The sequence below is a fragment of the Hyperolius riggenbachi genome, chromosome 2, assembly GCF_040937935.1.
Source record: "Hyperolius riggenbachi isolate aHypRig1 chromosome 2, aHypRig1.pri, whole genome shotgun sequence".
NCBI lineage: Eukaryota > Metazoa > Chordata > Amphibia > Anura > Hyperoliidae > Hyperolius > Hyperolius riggenbachi.
In genome coordinates, this window is record NC_090647.1 from 560,993,611 (window position 1) to 561,008,727 (window position 15,117).

The window sequence follows — 15,117 nt, forward strand, 5'->3', positions numbered from 1 at the left end:
AGCTGTCTTTGGAGCTCTCTCACTTGTACAGACTGTAGATTGCCTCTTGTGCAGGTCACGTATTGCCCTATGTCCTGCATGTCATTCCCTGTGCTTTACCTTCATAGCCGTATCTTGCTGCTACTACCGTAGTGTGTATTCTGTCCTGCTGCCGCTGTAACCTGCCAGTCATTGGTGAATGCCATTTTACCAATTTGTATCACTCATTTTACTCTGGCCATTACCACACTAGTAGCAGCAGGACACAGCTATGAAGGTAAATCACAGGGAATGACATGCAGGACACAGCTGCAGAGCACAGGGGAGACAGCTTGTCGGTCTCCGGTCAAGAGCAATCCACCGTCTGCACGAGTAAGAGAGCACAGGTGCAGGGCTGGGCCGGTCAGAGGCTCGAGAGGTTCCAGCCTCAGGGCGCAGTGAAGGAGGAGGCACACAACTCACTCAGCTATCATTCCCCTATTGTGTTTGAAGCAGAAATAAGAAAGGGGATACATGGCAGTGACTGCAAGCCAGATAACTAGAGATTAAGGTGTTGGAATCCCTGGGGCACCTCTTAGTCTAATAGCAATCAGTGTGTGACGGCTGGGGTGGGAGGGATGGGGGAGGGGCCTCTTAGTGTAATAGCAATCAGTGTATGACGGCCGGGGTGGGAGGGATGGAGGGGCACATTTTGGCGTCTCAGCCTTGGGTGCTGGAGCACCTTGTCCCGGCTCTGCATAGGGGACACAGCTGCAGGGCACAGAGGACATGGCTGATCATTCTCCAGTCTAGGGAAATCCATCATCTCCTGGTAATTTCAGCTTGCCATGCAGTTACTGCCTTTATAAATTGACATTTTCCTAAGTGCTCTGTAAAGTCAGCTGTTTACTGCGCTATCACATGCAGTAATGTTTTATGAATCTAGACCATAGTGTCTGTCACAAAAAAGCATGAAATTGTGCCAGTGCAATGTAAATTAAGCCCCCATTCAATGTGCATGCGCGGAGCCCCAGGCAGCTCAGATAATGGTTCCCAGAGATCAGGCATTTATCGACTTTACATTTAGTACTATAAAATGTTACACAGAAGTTATCAACTCATTTCCTCATTCTTTAGCCAACACTGACATCTGGTGGTTAACACTTGCACTGTCAACTTGAATCAATGTGACTACACTGCACATTTCTTATACATTAGTGACCTCTTGTGGTCAGAAATTAATACACTCGCTACACCGATTGAAACACTGAAGGTAACAAAAAATGAGCACTTTTGTGAAAAACATGTACATTTTAAAATCTCTGCATAAAAAGTACATTTGATCCAGATTAAAATGTACTGATTCCTCCCCCCCCCCCCCCCCCCAATGCTGCTGTCACTTGCAGTAGGTAGTAAAAATATGACAAATCTGATTTGTATCTCTGCTAGTCGATAGCCTTATGGGGGATTCTCAGGGATTTTTAGTATAAAATGCACTTTCTGAACAGCCATTCCTCAGTCTAACTGTTCAGGAGAAATTTATAGCACATTTTACTCTGGTAGAAATATTATGTAAATATTAACATGGACCTCTTGCACAGGACAGGAAAGAAAACAGAGAAATGCACCCTGTATGTATTTAGAGAGTTTAGTCTGTTTAATTCCCCCTTACAGTGGCTTGCAAAAGTATTCAGCCCCCTTGAAGTTTTCCACATTTTGTCACGTTACTGCCACAAACATGCATCAATTTTATTGGAATTCCACGTGAAAGACCAATACAAAGTGGTGTACATGTGAGAAGTGGAACGAAAATCATACATCATTCCAAACATTTTTTACAAATCAATAACTGCAAAGTGGGGTGTGCGTGATTATTCAGCCCCCTGAGTCAATACTTTGTAGAATCACCTTTTGCTGCAATTACAGCTTCCAGTCTTTTAGGGTATGTCTCTACCAGCTTTGCACATCTAGAGACTGAAATCCTTGCCCATTCTTCTTTGCAAAACAGCTCTATCTCAGTCAGATTAGATGGACAGCGTTTGTGAACAGCGGTTTTCAGATCTTGCCACAGATTCTTGATTGGATTTAGATCTGGACTTTGACTGGGCCATTCTAACACATGGATATGTTTTGTTTTAAACCATTCCATTGTTGCCCTGGCTTTATGTTTAGGGTCGTTGTACTGCTGGAAGGTGAACCTCCGCCCCAGTCTCAAGTCTTTTGCAGACTCTAAGAGGTTTTCTTCCAAGATTGCCCTGTATTTGGCTCCATCCATCTTCCCATCAACTCTGACCAGCTTCCCTGTCCCTGCTGAAGAGAAGCACCCCCAGAGCATGATGCTGCCACCACCATATTTGACAGTGGGGATGGTGTGTTCAGAGTGATGTGCAGTGTTAGTTTTCCGCCACACATAGCGTTTTGCATTTTTGCCAAAAAGTTCCATTTTGGTCTCATCTGACCAGAGCACCTTCCTCCACATGTTTGCTGTGTCCCCCACATGGCTTTTGGCAAACTGCAAAAGGGACTTCTTATGCTTTTCTGTTAACAATGGCTTTCTTCTTGCCACTCTTCCATAAAGCCCAACTTTGTACAGTGCATGACTAATAGTTGTCCTATGGACAGAGTCTCCCACCTGAGCTGTAGATCTCTGCAGCTCGTCCAGAGTCACCATGGGCCTCTTAACTGCATTTCTGATCAGCGCTCTCCTTGTTCGGCCTGTGAGTTTAGGTGGATGGCCTTGTCTTGGTAGGTTTACAGATGTGCCATACTCCTTACATTTCTGAATGATTGCTTGAACAGTGCTCCGTGGGATGTTCAAGGCTTTGGAAATCTTTTTGTAGCCTAAGCCTGCTTTAAATTTCTCAATAACTTGATCCCTGACCTGTCTTGTATGTTCTTTGGACTTCACGGCGTTGTTGCTCCCAATATTCTCTAAGACAACCTCTGAGCCTCTCACAGAGCAGCTGTATTTGTACTGACATTAGATTACACACAGGTGCACTCTATTTAGTCATTAGCACTCATCAGGCAATGTCTATGGGCAACTGACTGCACTCAGACCAAAGGGGGCTGAATAATTACACACACCCCACTTTGCAGTTATTGATTTTTAAAAAATGTTTGGAATGATGTATGATTTTCGTTCCACTTCTCACGTGTACACCACTTTGTATTGGTCTTTCATGTGGAATTCCAATAAAATTGATGCATGTTTGTGGCAGTAATGTGACAAAATGTGGAAATCTTCAAGGGGGCCGAATACTTTTGCAAGCCACTGTATCTGTGTCTAATCCTATCACCTGACTGCCACAGCAGAAAGCTCATTTGAAAGCCCAGGATGTTAACAATATGGCTTTGTTCACATTATAAATGCCCAGCGCTATCGCAAGCACTGAGCGATTTATAGAGTGATTTTGTCAGCACTTTACCCAGCGATTTTCGCTTAGAAAAGCACTTTTGTGTAGCGGTTTTTTCTTCACTTCCTGACGCCAGTACCATGTATTAAAGCGCTTAGGAAATCGCAATTGCAATTTCCCTATACTTTATATTGAATCGCAAATGCTCAGAATATGGTGCAAGGGCTGCGTTTGTGACTGGATAGAAAGCTCATCGCTGCCATTGCCCTAGCGCTTTTAAGGAGATTTTTAAAATCGCCAGAGCGAAAAAAGATAAATCGCTCTTGGTGTGAACAGGTCCTGAATCTGCTTCCACAAAAGCCCCCTTCAGATAGCAGTATTAGCCTGCCGAACCCCCCCCCCCCCCCCCATTTCCCCAGCTGCCCAATCTCTCACTGGCACGCTGGGAGAGAATCTCTCGCTCATACCAGCGTCGTGACCCCAGAGGTCGTGAAAGTGAGCCGCAGCAGGCCAACGGATCGGTGTGGATGGCGTCTACCTGATCCGCCCAGCCCCTGGATCAGGTAGCATAGTTTTGTTTTTTTATATGTGCCTACCTCAGGCTCTCTTTAAAGGACAACTGAAGTGAGGGGGTTATGGAGGCGGCCATATTTATTTCCTTTTAAGCAATACCAGTTGCTGGGCTATGCTGCTGATCATCTGCTTCTAATACGTTTGGCCATAGCCCCTGAACACGAATATCCAGATCAGGCATTTGACATTGTCAGATCTGACAAGATTAGCTACATGCTTGTTGATCAATTTTTTTTTTCCCGGAAAATTTGGTGCTGCAAGAAAGTTGCGGTCCGTTCAGCAGAACGGATCCGTTCAGATGCATGGGAGCGGTTCCATAGGTTAACATTGGATCCGTTCTGAACGGACCATTTTTAAACACAAGTGTGAACCGGGCCTTATACACAGAAAAGAAAAAACAAACAATTAACAAGGCTTAAATTCTTTGGGAGAACGATTATATGCAGTAACTCCCCTTTCTTCTTCTTCCTCCCCCCCCCCCCCTATTCACATAAAAAGTCCTCAGGGAATGCCCAGGTCTGAGTCCATCTTACCCCATACCTAGGATATTCTTATATTCTACAGATACAGTGAGCAGACTCCAGCGCCTTCCTAAGTGCGTGCCACCTGCTGTTCTCCCCTTCTCTCGTTTCTGTAACTTCATATGGAATATATGGGCTATCTCCCTAAACTATTCCCCAAGGTAGGATTGCTCGGGCTCCTACCTTGGGGGGGGGGGGGGGGGGGGGGAGCAGATAAAGACTGCTGTACCAAATTATATTGCACACATTAGCATAAACCTTTCATCAGCATGGGGGGGTTGGAGATATTGGACACTATGGGGTCGATTCATAAAGCATTACTGCGTTTGGTAATGCTGAAAACAGCTGACTATACAGGGCACCTAGGAAAATGTCAATTCATAAAGACAAAGACAGAACATTTATATCGCGCTTTTCTCCTGGCGGATTCAAAGCGCCAGAGCTGCAGCCACTAGGACGCGCCCTAAAGGCAGCAGCATTGTTAGGGAGACTTGCCTAAGGTCTCCTACTGAATAGGTGCCGGCTTACTGAACAGGCAGAGCCGAGATTCGAACCCAGGTCTCCTGTGTCAGAGGCAGAGCCCTTAACCTGCCTGGCGTTCTGATTCCCGCGGTCCTGCGGCCGCGGGAACGTTTTTTGCAATTGCTGCAAAGTGCTTGCTGCGTGTTTTAAAAAAAAAAACATATAAAAATTGGCCCAGCGGGGCCTGAGCTGCACCCTCCAGCGCCTCTGGACGAGCTCAGCTCGTCCAGAACGCTAGGGAGGTTAACCATTACACCATGCGGTAAAAGTAATTACCGACAGCTTTGATGTGGCAAAAACCAGCTTCCGCATGCCTTCAGAGTTCGATACCCCATGATAGCCTATGACTGACAGGAGCAGAGAGCCAGTAGGAACAGCTTTTGTCTCCTGCTACTCACTGACATCTTCTCAGGAGGGACAAGCATTTCTAACCCCCCCCCCCCCCTCCAGGCAGCAGAGGAGAGAGTAGTACAAAAGATTTTTTCCCTGCAGCCCTTCAGATGTTTAACCCTTTAGGTTCCGTTTTGAAGATGCAGAGGCGCAAGTGGGGAGGTCACCTAAGCGTGGCCTGTCTTATGTTCATTTAGAGTTCATCTAAACACAGACTATGAAATTAAAGAGAATCTGTATTGTTAAAATCGCACAAAAGTAAACATACCAGTGCGTTAGGGGACATCTATTACCCTCTGACACAATTTCGCCGCTCCTCGCCGCATTAAAAGTGGTTAAAAACAGTTTTAAAAAGTTTGTTTATAAACAAACAAAATGGTCACCAAAACAGGAAGTAGGTTGATGTACAGTATGTCCACACATAGAAAATACATCCATACACAAGCAGGCTGTATACAGCCTTCCTTTTGAATCTCAAGAGATCATTTGTGTGTTTATTTTCCCCTGTTCTCATGCACTGAAGTTTCAGGCTGCTCGTTTCTTCCTGCAAACAGTTTTGCCCTTGTCTGTAATTCTCCAGTATGTGAAAGCCCAGCCAGCTCAGAGGACAATTTATCCAGCTTGTAAAAGATAAGAGAGAAGAGAGAAGCTGCTCTAATCTAAATAATACACAGGCAGTGTGCATAGAGGGGCCTGGAAGAACCACTACACTGAAGAACTTGGCAGCCTTCCAGACACAGGCCGACAAGTCTGACAGGGGAAAGATACATTGATTTATTACAGAGACTGTGATAGTAGAAAGTGCTGCAGTAAGCCAGAACACATTAGAATAGCTTTTAGAACTCGTAGGATGATAAAAAACAGGATGCAATATTTGTTACGGAGTCTCTTTAAATGTTAGGCCCATATGCAATTCACATTTTAACCTGAGTTTTCTCCTAGATGAAAAATGGTCTTCGATTTAAAATAACGTTTTAGCACTTTGCAATGGAAAAAAAAAAAAAAAAAAAAAAAAAAAGTATCAAAAAGTAGGTAACAAGTACTATCAAAATAATTTTGAGTATTTTTTTTTTTTTGCTTGCTGTTTTAAAATGCATTCTATTGACAAGTTTTAAAACATCACCTAGGAGAAAACTCAGGTGAAAAAGTGAATTGCACATGGCCCTTAGTCTTTATAAATAGACCGTTCTACTCCCTCTCATCTAACATATTCTAATCCATATATGTGAAACTCCGGTAAAATCTGGCCCTCAGCCATTCAATTTGGCCCTCAGGTGGTTTCCCCACTTTGCATTATGTTTAGCCTCCTCTAGACCACCAGGGAAGCTATATTGGAGGTGAAGCCCTATATGACCATGGAAGCTTTGAGGGGGAGGGATGGGAAAAGCACTAGACACCAGGGAATTGTATGGGGAGGGAGGAAGCCCACTAGACACCAGGGAACTGTTTAGGGGTTGGAGGGGGGCCATTAGACACCAGGGAGCTGTATAGGGGAGGGAGGAGGCCCACTAGACACCAGGGAACTGTATAGGGGTTGGAGGGGAGCCATTAGACACCAGGGAACTTTATAAGAGAGGAAGGTGGCCAGTAGACATTCAGGATGGTCTGCGGCTTGGTCCCGGTGTACAATTTCGGCCCACTTTGTATTTGACTTGGATACCCCTGTTCTAATCTAACATGAACATCTAAAGGGAGGCTTTTTTACTATTGTAATGCCGTCAGTGGGAGAACAGCATGTAACAAAACAGAGACCTACTCTGTTACCGCACAAGTCTTTTTCGGTAAAAAAATATAAAGAGGACTATCCTATCTATAACATGTAACAGAAGTGACTTTGGGATAGCTCTTTTATGAGCGGGGAGGTAGAAGCTCAAATTGCAATATTGAATTGTGATATGCAGGTTTGTGATGCAAAGGGAGAGGAAAGATCTCACAACGCACCAAATTGTCTTGATATTAAATATAAGTATATATTTATTAGTATCAAAAATTAAACATGTATATCAATAAATGGGTTAAAAACTACAAAAAATACAGTGACAAACACTAGGTAGGGAGACAAGTACAATCAAATAATTATAAAAACACCCTTTAATAAGGGTGGGGTGGCTGCTGGATTATATAATGAGGCTAATGGGGCTTGCAGTATGAGAATATGCTATGAATAGGCAGAATCTATGCATCAATTTCATATAAAAAGTGCTGACAATGGGTATCATTCATAAAGCATTTCCGCATGCGGAAATGCTAAAAACAGCTGACTTTACCGACCACTCGGCAAAGTCAGCATTCATAAAGGCTCTTTCCGCATGAAAAAAAGACATACCGAGCAGAGTGATAAATCACCGCCTTGTGCGGTGATTAACGGAACAAATGTAGCAAAATGTTAATTCATAAAGAATACCGCCAGCGGTGTCAGGTCGGAAAGTCCCGCTCCCTCTGATGTGGCGATAACAATGTAAGTGAATGGAGACACACAGACCTCCCAGGCAGCTGCAGCAGAGCGGAACACGGAGAAATGTATCAACTCGGCAGCTTCCGTGTCTCCGCCTGCCTACCGCCAGCCTAGTTCGGGGAATCTCCGCACTGCCATCGCACCTACACACTTCTTTATGAATGCCCACCCAGAAGTCTAAAGTACCGGTTGCGGAGAAGAACGGTGTTTTCCCGCACTACCGCCAGCCTCTTTATGAATGATACCCAATATGTGCAATAAATATATAATCCACAAAAACTAGAAATAATTACAGTAGTAGAGTACTAAGTGGCCGAGTGCATAAGAAGCTTACTCGCTGATAAAGTAACCAGCTAGGGAAGAAATGTGTATAGGCACTGACAATAGACACCATAAGCTCGCTGGACCAGCCAGCTAATCAAAATAACAATCAAGTGATAGACGCAGGAGCATGTAACCGCCGCTAGTATTACCTGCTGGAAGCCCCAATCTAATGCGCCGATATGGTCGCAGCTACCCGGGAAGAGGGTCTTCATGTAGGTTTGTGATAATCGGTTCTCAAACTAAACCCTGATCTCTATCCTCACATCCAAGAAATCAGACTCAACCTCACCCCAGTGTGCAGTTAATCTGATAAACTGATATCTAGAATGAAGCTCCTGGATAAAGAGATCAAGGCTTAAATTTGGCCCCACCCATACAATGAAATTATTGTCAATGTCTTGGCAAACCTCTGGTATTTTGGGCTGGTGTAAGCAAATGACTCCTTGTACAGCTCCATTAAGAGATTTTGCATTCGACCCCATTGCCATCCCCCGTATCTGCTCATAGAACTGGTCACGGAAAAAAGTAGTTGTTATAATTCAAAAACAGAAATAATAGCACGCAAAAATGCTGCAAAATTGTGTTTAAACAGCAATTCAAAATCAATTTTGCAGCGATCCTATACTTTGTATTGGAGTGCTGTTGCTCCAAAAATGCTGCAGGACCTGCAATACTTATAATAATTAAGGATAAAAAAGTAATATTAATATGAAGTTAATCAGGAACAACTTACTTTGAGTGATTATTTTACTTGTAAATGTGTTGAAGGGTTATTTTTTATCAATTAGGTGATAAGTCAAGTATGAGAAGTTTTGAGAGTAGAGCCCATTTGCTGCTCCTCTGGTCCCTGGCACAAAGTGCAAGACCTATTGGTGTTTGTTTTAATTGCCTGTATAAATACAATGTATGACCACTTCTGATATAGTAAACTTCTCTGTTGGATCCCTTTGAGTTTACGATAAAGGGATCATACTGTATTTTTTTTTAAAGTTTAAACCATGAAAAGTGCAAAACAAAACCCTTACACAGCTCTATTAAATAATACTTGGACATTATTGGTACATTGTGGTTTTATAGCACTTGCAGATTGATGGCTGTTCCTTTACATTGGCTAAAAAATGGTATCATCCTGACTGAGAACTTCCTGCAGGTTAGATGATTGGTACACACCATGCATTCCAGGTCTAATCGATATATTACCGACATATCTGATGTGCTCCCGATTTATAAGTGGGTTGATTTTCTGATTGCTACTGCATAAAATTGATCCCATTATCAATTGGTAATGGATTGGACATGTCAGAGATTGATTCGACCTGAGGGGGGGACTTTAGTACAAGCAGTCTGTGTGTGATGAGAGGAGGGGTTGTTTGTGTTGCGGTGACTGTCAGTCGGCAGGTTCACACTGCCCCGTTACCTGAGACCCCGTGACGTCAGCCCACCCCACATTAGTATCCGCCCCCGTCACTCACCCGCAATGACCTCCGCTAGGCAGCACAGCACCAGACCGAGGATGCCATACACACTCCGCCGCTCCATCCCGGTAAACTTCCCGGCGCTCGCTAATGACGTCACCAGCCACAGCCAGCGGGGGGGAGGAGCGTCAGCCCTCCCTGACGGGTACTTTCGTTTTTCGGGGAGACTATAGACTGTTATTTGTGCGAGTGTGAGCCGCGCCTCAGGGCATCACTGGAGTACGGGGCCCAAGTGTATCTAGGGCCGAACGAGCAGTCTCTCCCTCACGGGCCCCGAGCCGCTTCATCAGCAAAAAAAAAATAAAAAAAAAATATGGCCGCTGTAATGTCAGAATGGGCAGCCCGAGAGCAGCCCAGCACGCTGAAGGGAAACGTCATCACGCACTGTACATTCCATTCCATTCAAGCCTGGCTGCTAGTATAGCAAGCTGTGTGTCAACTTCAGTGATATATTTTACTTTTAGTTCTGTTTTAAGACCTGATATGTAGACTCCTGCAGGATGATAAGATAACCTTTCCTCACCTAAAGAGAGGTTTAGCAAGCAAGGGGCCTTATCCCCTCCAGAGTTAAAGGGAAGATCCACGCAGACTGCACTTACCTGGGGCGGGGCTTCTTCCAGCTCCTGGTAGGCGATCAGTGCTCTCGCCGCAGCTCCTCTCCCTCTCGGTGTCCAGCGGTGAAGAAGCCGACCTTTCCGGGTCGGCTTCATGTGCGCTTCACGGCGTGGGTCACGTGGTGTAAGTGACGTCATCTGGTCCCTACTGCGCAAGCGCAGTAGTTCTGCACCTGCGCAGTAGAGACCCGATGATGTCCCTACACCACGTGACCCCACGCCGTGGAACGCACAGAAGCCGACCTGGCGAGGTCGGCTTCTTCATCGCTGGACACCGAGAGGGAGAGCAGCTGCAGCGAGGGCACTGATCGCCTACCAGGAGCTGGAAGAAGCCCCAGGTAAGTGCAGTTTGATTTTTTTATAGTCTGCGCGGATCTTCCCTTTAAGTTAACAGTCAAGAATTAACATTTTATGGCCTGCCCATCTGATTCTCCCTAAGCATGCTTGGTATTCTGTAAAGCTGCCGCTGTAGTTCCGCAGTGTCAGCACCAGGGCCGGGCCGAGGCATAGGCTGGAGAGGCTCCAGCCTCAGGGCGCAGTGTAGGAGGGGGCGCACAATTTATTCAGCTGTCATTCCTAATTGTGTGTGAAGCAGAAAGAAATAAGAAAAGGGGATACATGGCAGTGACTGCAAGCCAGATAACTAGATATTAAGGTGTTGGGGAGGTTGTGGGCCCTGTGGCCCTCTTAGTCTAATAGCAATCAGTGTGTGATGACTGGGGTGGGGGGGATGGAGGGGCGCACTTTGGTGTCTCAGCCTTGGGTGCTGGAGGACCTTGTCCCGGCTCTGGTCAGCACACGTCACGTGGTGCGCTCCCGGGCCCCCGGCATGCAGCCCCCGCTGGAATCGGACGTTGTGTATGACTTCCTGTTTAAGCTGGTTCTGGTCGGGGATGCCGGGGTCGGGAAGACGTGCGTCGTGCAGAGGTTCAAGAGCGGAGTGTTTGTGGAGAGACAGGGCAACACCATCGGGGTGGACTTCACTATGAAGAGCCTGAAGATCCAGGGCAAGAGGGTGAAGGTGAGGGGACTACAACTCCCAGCATGCCTCCCCAGCCTTATATGTGTGTGTCTATGGGGGGGGGGGGGGGGGGCTACAGCTCCCAGTATGCAAAACAATTATATATGTATATATACAAATGATGGTGGCTGTGTTAGGACACGTGGCCTGGCCAGCAGTGATAGTGGGCGTGTGAGACCAGGAGTTATTAACTTTGTAACCAAAGAGCTGCCTCTACTGCTTATGCTGCTGTTATCTGATCCCTAAGTGAGCTGGGAGGAGTTGCTTCTCTCACTCCCGAGTCGAGTCCCTAATGCTGGGCATACACGGGTCGATCCGGCAGCCGATTAGCCGCCGGTTCGACCCCCGCTCGTCCCCGCCGGCGCTTCTTATCACCCGCTCAATTCGCCGCTATTGTCCGCCTGCGGGGGATCGAGCGCGGAATCAATCCCCGCAGTGATTGGACGTCAGATATTATCAATCGAGCCATTAGGCTCGATTGATAATCCTCCCCTCGACGCCGTATATGCCCAGCATTACTCTTCGCAGCTCAGGAGAAGCTGCAGTTCCTCACTATGAACCGAATCACTCCTTGTGATGATCCGGATGATTCGACTCACAAAAAAGATCTGAATCATTCATGATCCGGACAACACTATTGTATTGCCTGATAGAGGATGGGGGGGGGGGGGGGGGATGTGCTGTTGCTGCACTCAACCAACTATTTTAATTCGGCGGCGAGGGGCAGAGCAGCACTAAAATTATGCTCTTTACCCAAGTTCCTTCACGCTGCAGCGAGGGGGAAGACGCAGCACGCACGTACTACATCCGCATGCGCAGAACCAACAGAGCTGCCCAATCTGCAGGGCTGCCCATTCTGACATTACACCGCCACTACAGTACATTTATTATAGGCCCCAGAAACATAGCCGAAGCCACTGGTGATTCTAGTCAGACTGTGACTACCAATAGGAGAATAAGCTGGGCACGTCCCCTCCCCTCGGGAAGTGACAGTTATGGCCCAGAACACGTGACATAATTTCCGGTGACTCTACAGGTTCACAGCATCGGAGGGCAGCTCTGCAGAAGCACAGTCTGAGCTGCGCTGTGTCTGATTGAGCCGCCGATTCGCAGCAGAATGAGGAAGTGATGTGTGCACATGTCCGCCATGGAAAGCAGCATTTGAGGCAGCACACTCAGACATTAATTACACCAGCATACCTATTAAAAATGAGATCGGAACACACAGCAGCAGAGATAAATGTATCTAGTCGAATCTGCCCATACACTACAGGCCAATTCCCATCCGATTTCAGCATGAATTTATCAGGGAATCGGCTGAGCCGCCACTGTCCACCCCGCCGCTGCCGCCAAAATGTATAAATGTATGTAGTGTAGTGCATTTATACATTACCTGTCCTGTAGCAGCATCCACATGGTGTGCGTCCATCTCGCCGGGTAACAGCCGCATACACGCTAGCGGCGCATAGCGTCTTGACGTCAGTCATAGCGCCACTGGCGTGTATGTGGAACCGGCGAGATGGACTAAAACCGCGTGGAGGCCGACACCGGACAGGTAATGTATAAATGCACTACACACATTGGGGGGACGCTTCGTCTCATTGCTCGTTCGCAATTCTGCCACCGTACCGCCGCACACCTGACCAACTTCGGCCCGAAATTTTCCAACATGCGCGATCGACTGTGCGGCCAATTTCTGTCCTGAATTTGGTTGCTTTGTCGGTCCAGCATGCACTTGGCAGCACCAATTTTCATCCAATTCGATTATAATCAAATTGGATGGTCGATTGGTTGGTTGATCGGCTAGTATACAGCCCCCTTGAGAGAGACCATACTTTCTCTGCAGCTCCATAGTTTCCCTGAATCTCCTTAAGCAACGCTGACATTTGTTAGTGTTAATTTTCGCAGCTGTAGCTGCAGTGTTTACTTTCTCATGCTTGTCTGCTTTCATCATTAACAGCTAGTTCAGCTCAGCAGCTGGCCCCAGTAGTAATTGCACAATTCACTCTTTTACTTTTCAGTCAGTCAATAATGATCTATTACCATTTTTCTATTGATATACTTAATGAATCATGCACCGAGTGCTTTATTATTTTATGTACCTTTTTACCGTAGTTACTAGCAAAAAGGCCCTGCCGTTCACAGCCGCTACCCCCTGCAATGCGTGCACATACGCGTCCCGCTTGCTCGTTCCTTACCACTGTCTGAAGTATATGCACACAGGAAGCTGCTTGCGAACACGGTGATTCCAGCGCATGGATATTTCGGCGCCACCATAGGCCGTAATAGGAATTACGGCTATAGCAGCGCACAGGGAAAAACTTTGGCGCCGTTAGAAGACGGAACTGAAGTTACTATTAAAACACTATAATTCATCCGCCAGCAATTGCTGGAAGCCGAATTATTTCATTCCCCACCATCCATGGCGGCCTGGAGGGGGAATAGTATTTAATACGGCCGGGAACTTGTGCAGCAGCAGGATCAGCCATATACCGGCTGTATCCTGCGCCCAAGTCTACCGGCGCCGTTCTCTCTCGTACCCGCTGCTTGCTTGGCAGTTGGAAAAAGCTGTTATTTCCCACAATGCAATGAGAACTTCTGAACCACAGACAGCAAACTGTCATATCCGGCCCTGTGTCCTAACTGCCCTGGCTGCACATATGCTCAGTACAAAAAAGCCAGGGACACACAACCATTCAGTTGATGACGCAGGAACACTTGCGTTTTATTGCCTAGAACTAGTCTACCTAAGCCAGTTTAAAAAACGGACTCTAGGTAGAGAAATTACCGCCGCGAGCACCCGCCGCCCTGCTCCCTGGCCTCACCTCCCGTCCCAACGGCTTTCTGTACTGCACACATGCGAAAGCTTTGGACGGACAGACAGGGAAAGTGGATGACGCAGGGACAGTTAGGTTTTATTATATAGGCTGGTTGGCTTTTTAATATATGTGGGCAGGGAGTGATGTATTGAATCCCTGGGGCTCAAGAGTTACTGCTGCCCATTGCAATCTCTCCTTTATGAAATCACCACATTACATGATATGAGGATTACATGTGGAGGGTGTATCTGTAATAAGCTGTATCGGTGTATAAGCTGGACATGTGGTATGAGGAGCGGCATTGTGGGTAATGTCTGGTTTATGAGATCACCACAGTACATGATATGGGTATTACATGTGCAGTAAGGTGGGGATGTATCTGTAATAAGCTGTATCGGTGTATAAGCTGGACATGTAGTATGAGGAGCGGCATTGTGGGTAATGTCTGGTTTATGAGATCACCACAATACATGATATGGTATTACATGTGCAGTAAGGTGGGGGTGTATCTGTAATAAGCTGTATCGGTGTATAAGCTGGACATGTAGTATGAGGAGCGGCATTGTGGGTAATGGCTGGTTTATGGGATCACCACAGTACATGATATGGGTATTACATGTGCAGTAAGGTGGGGGTGTATCTGTAATAAGCTGTATCGGTGTATAAGCTGGACATGTAGCATGAGGAGCGGCATTGTGGGTAATGGCTGGTTTATGAGATCACCACAGTACATGATATGGGTATTACATGTGCAGTAAGGTGGGGGTGTATCTGTAATAAGCTGTATCGGTGTATAAGCTGGACATGTAGTATGAGGAGCGGCATTGTGGGTAATGGCTGGTTTATGAGATCACCACAGTACATGATATGGGTATTACATGTGCAGTAAGGTGGGGGTGTATCTGTAATAAGCTGTATCGGTGTATAAGCTGGACATGTAGCATGAGGAGCGGCATTGTGGGTAATGGCTGGTTTATGGGATCACCACAGTACATGATATGGGTATTACATGTGCAGTAAGGTGGGGGTGTATCTGTAATAAGCTGTATCGGTGTATAAGCTGGACATGTAGTATGAGGAGCGGCATTG

At 46.4% G+C, this 15,117-nt stretch overlaps 1 protein-coding gene and 1 long non-coding RNA gene across 2 annotated transcripts in view; one reads left to right on the forward strand and one right to left on the reverse strand.

Annotated features, from left to right (window-relative positions):
• Positions 1–9,879, reverse strand: part of LOC137547380 (myelin-oligodendrocyte glycoprotein-like) — a 62,614-nt gene extending 52,735 nt beyond the window's left edge. Inside the window, exon 1 of the mRNA XM_068270929.1 lies at positions 9,572–9,879. Within this exon, the coding sequence (XP_068127030.1) occupies positions 9,572–9,638 (67 nt within the window). The 5' untranslated portion in view covers positions 9,639–9,879. The remainder of the gene's footprint in view (positions 1–9,571) is intronic.
• The window catches only part of LOC137547381 (uncharacterized), a 32,930-nt gene that overhangs the window by 4,127 nt on the left and 13,686 nt on the right, over positions 1–15,117 (forward strand). The gene's annotated exons all lie outside the window — the stretch shown is intronic.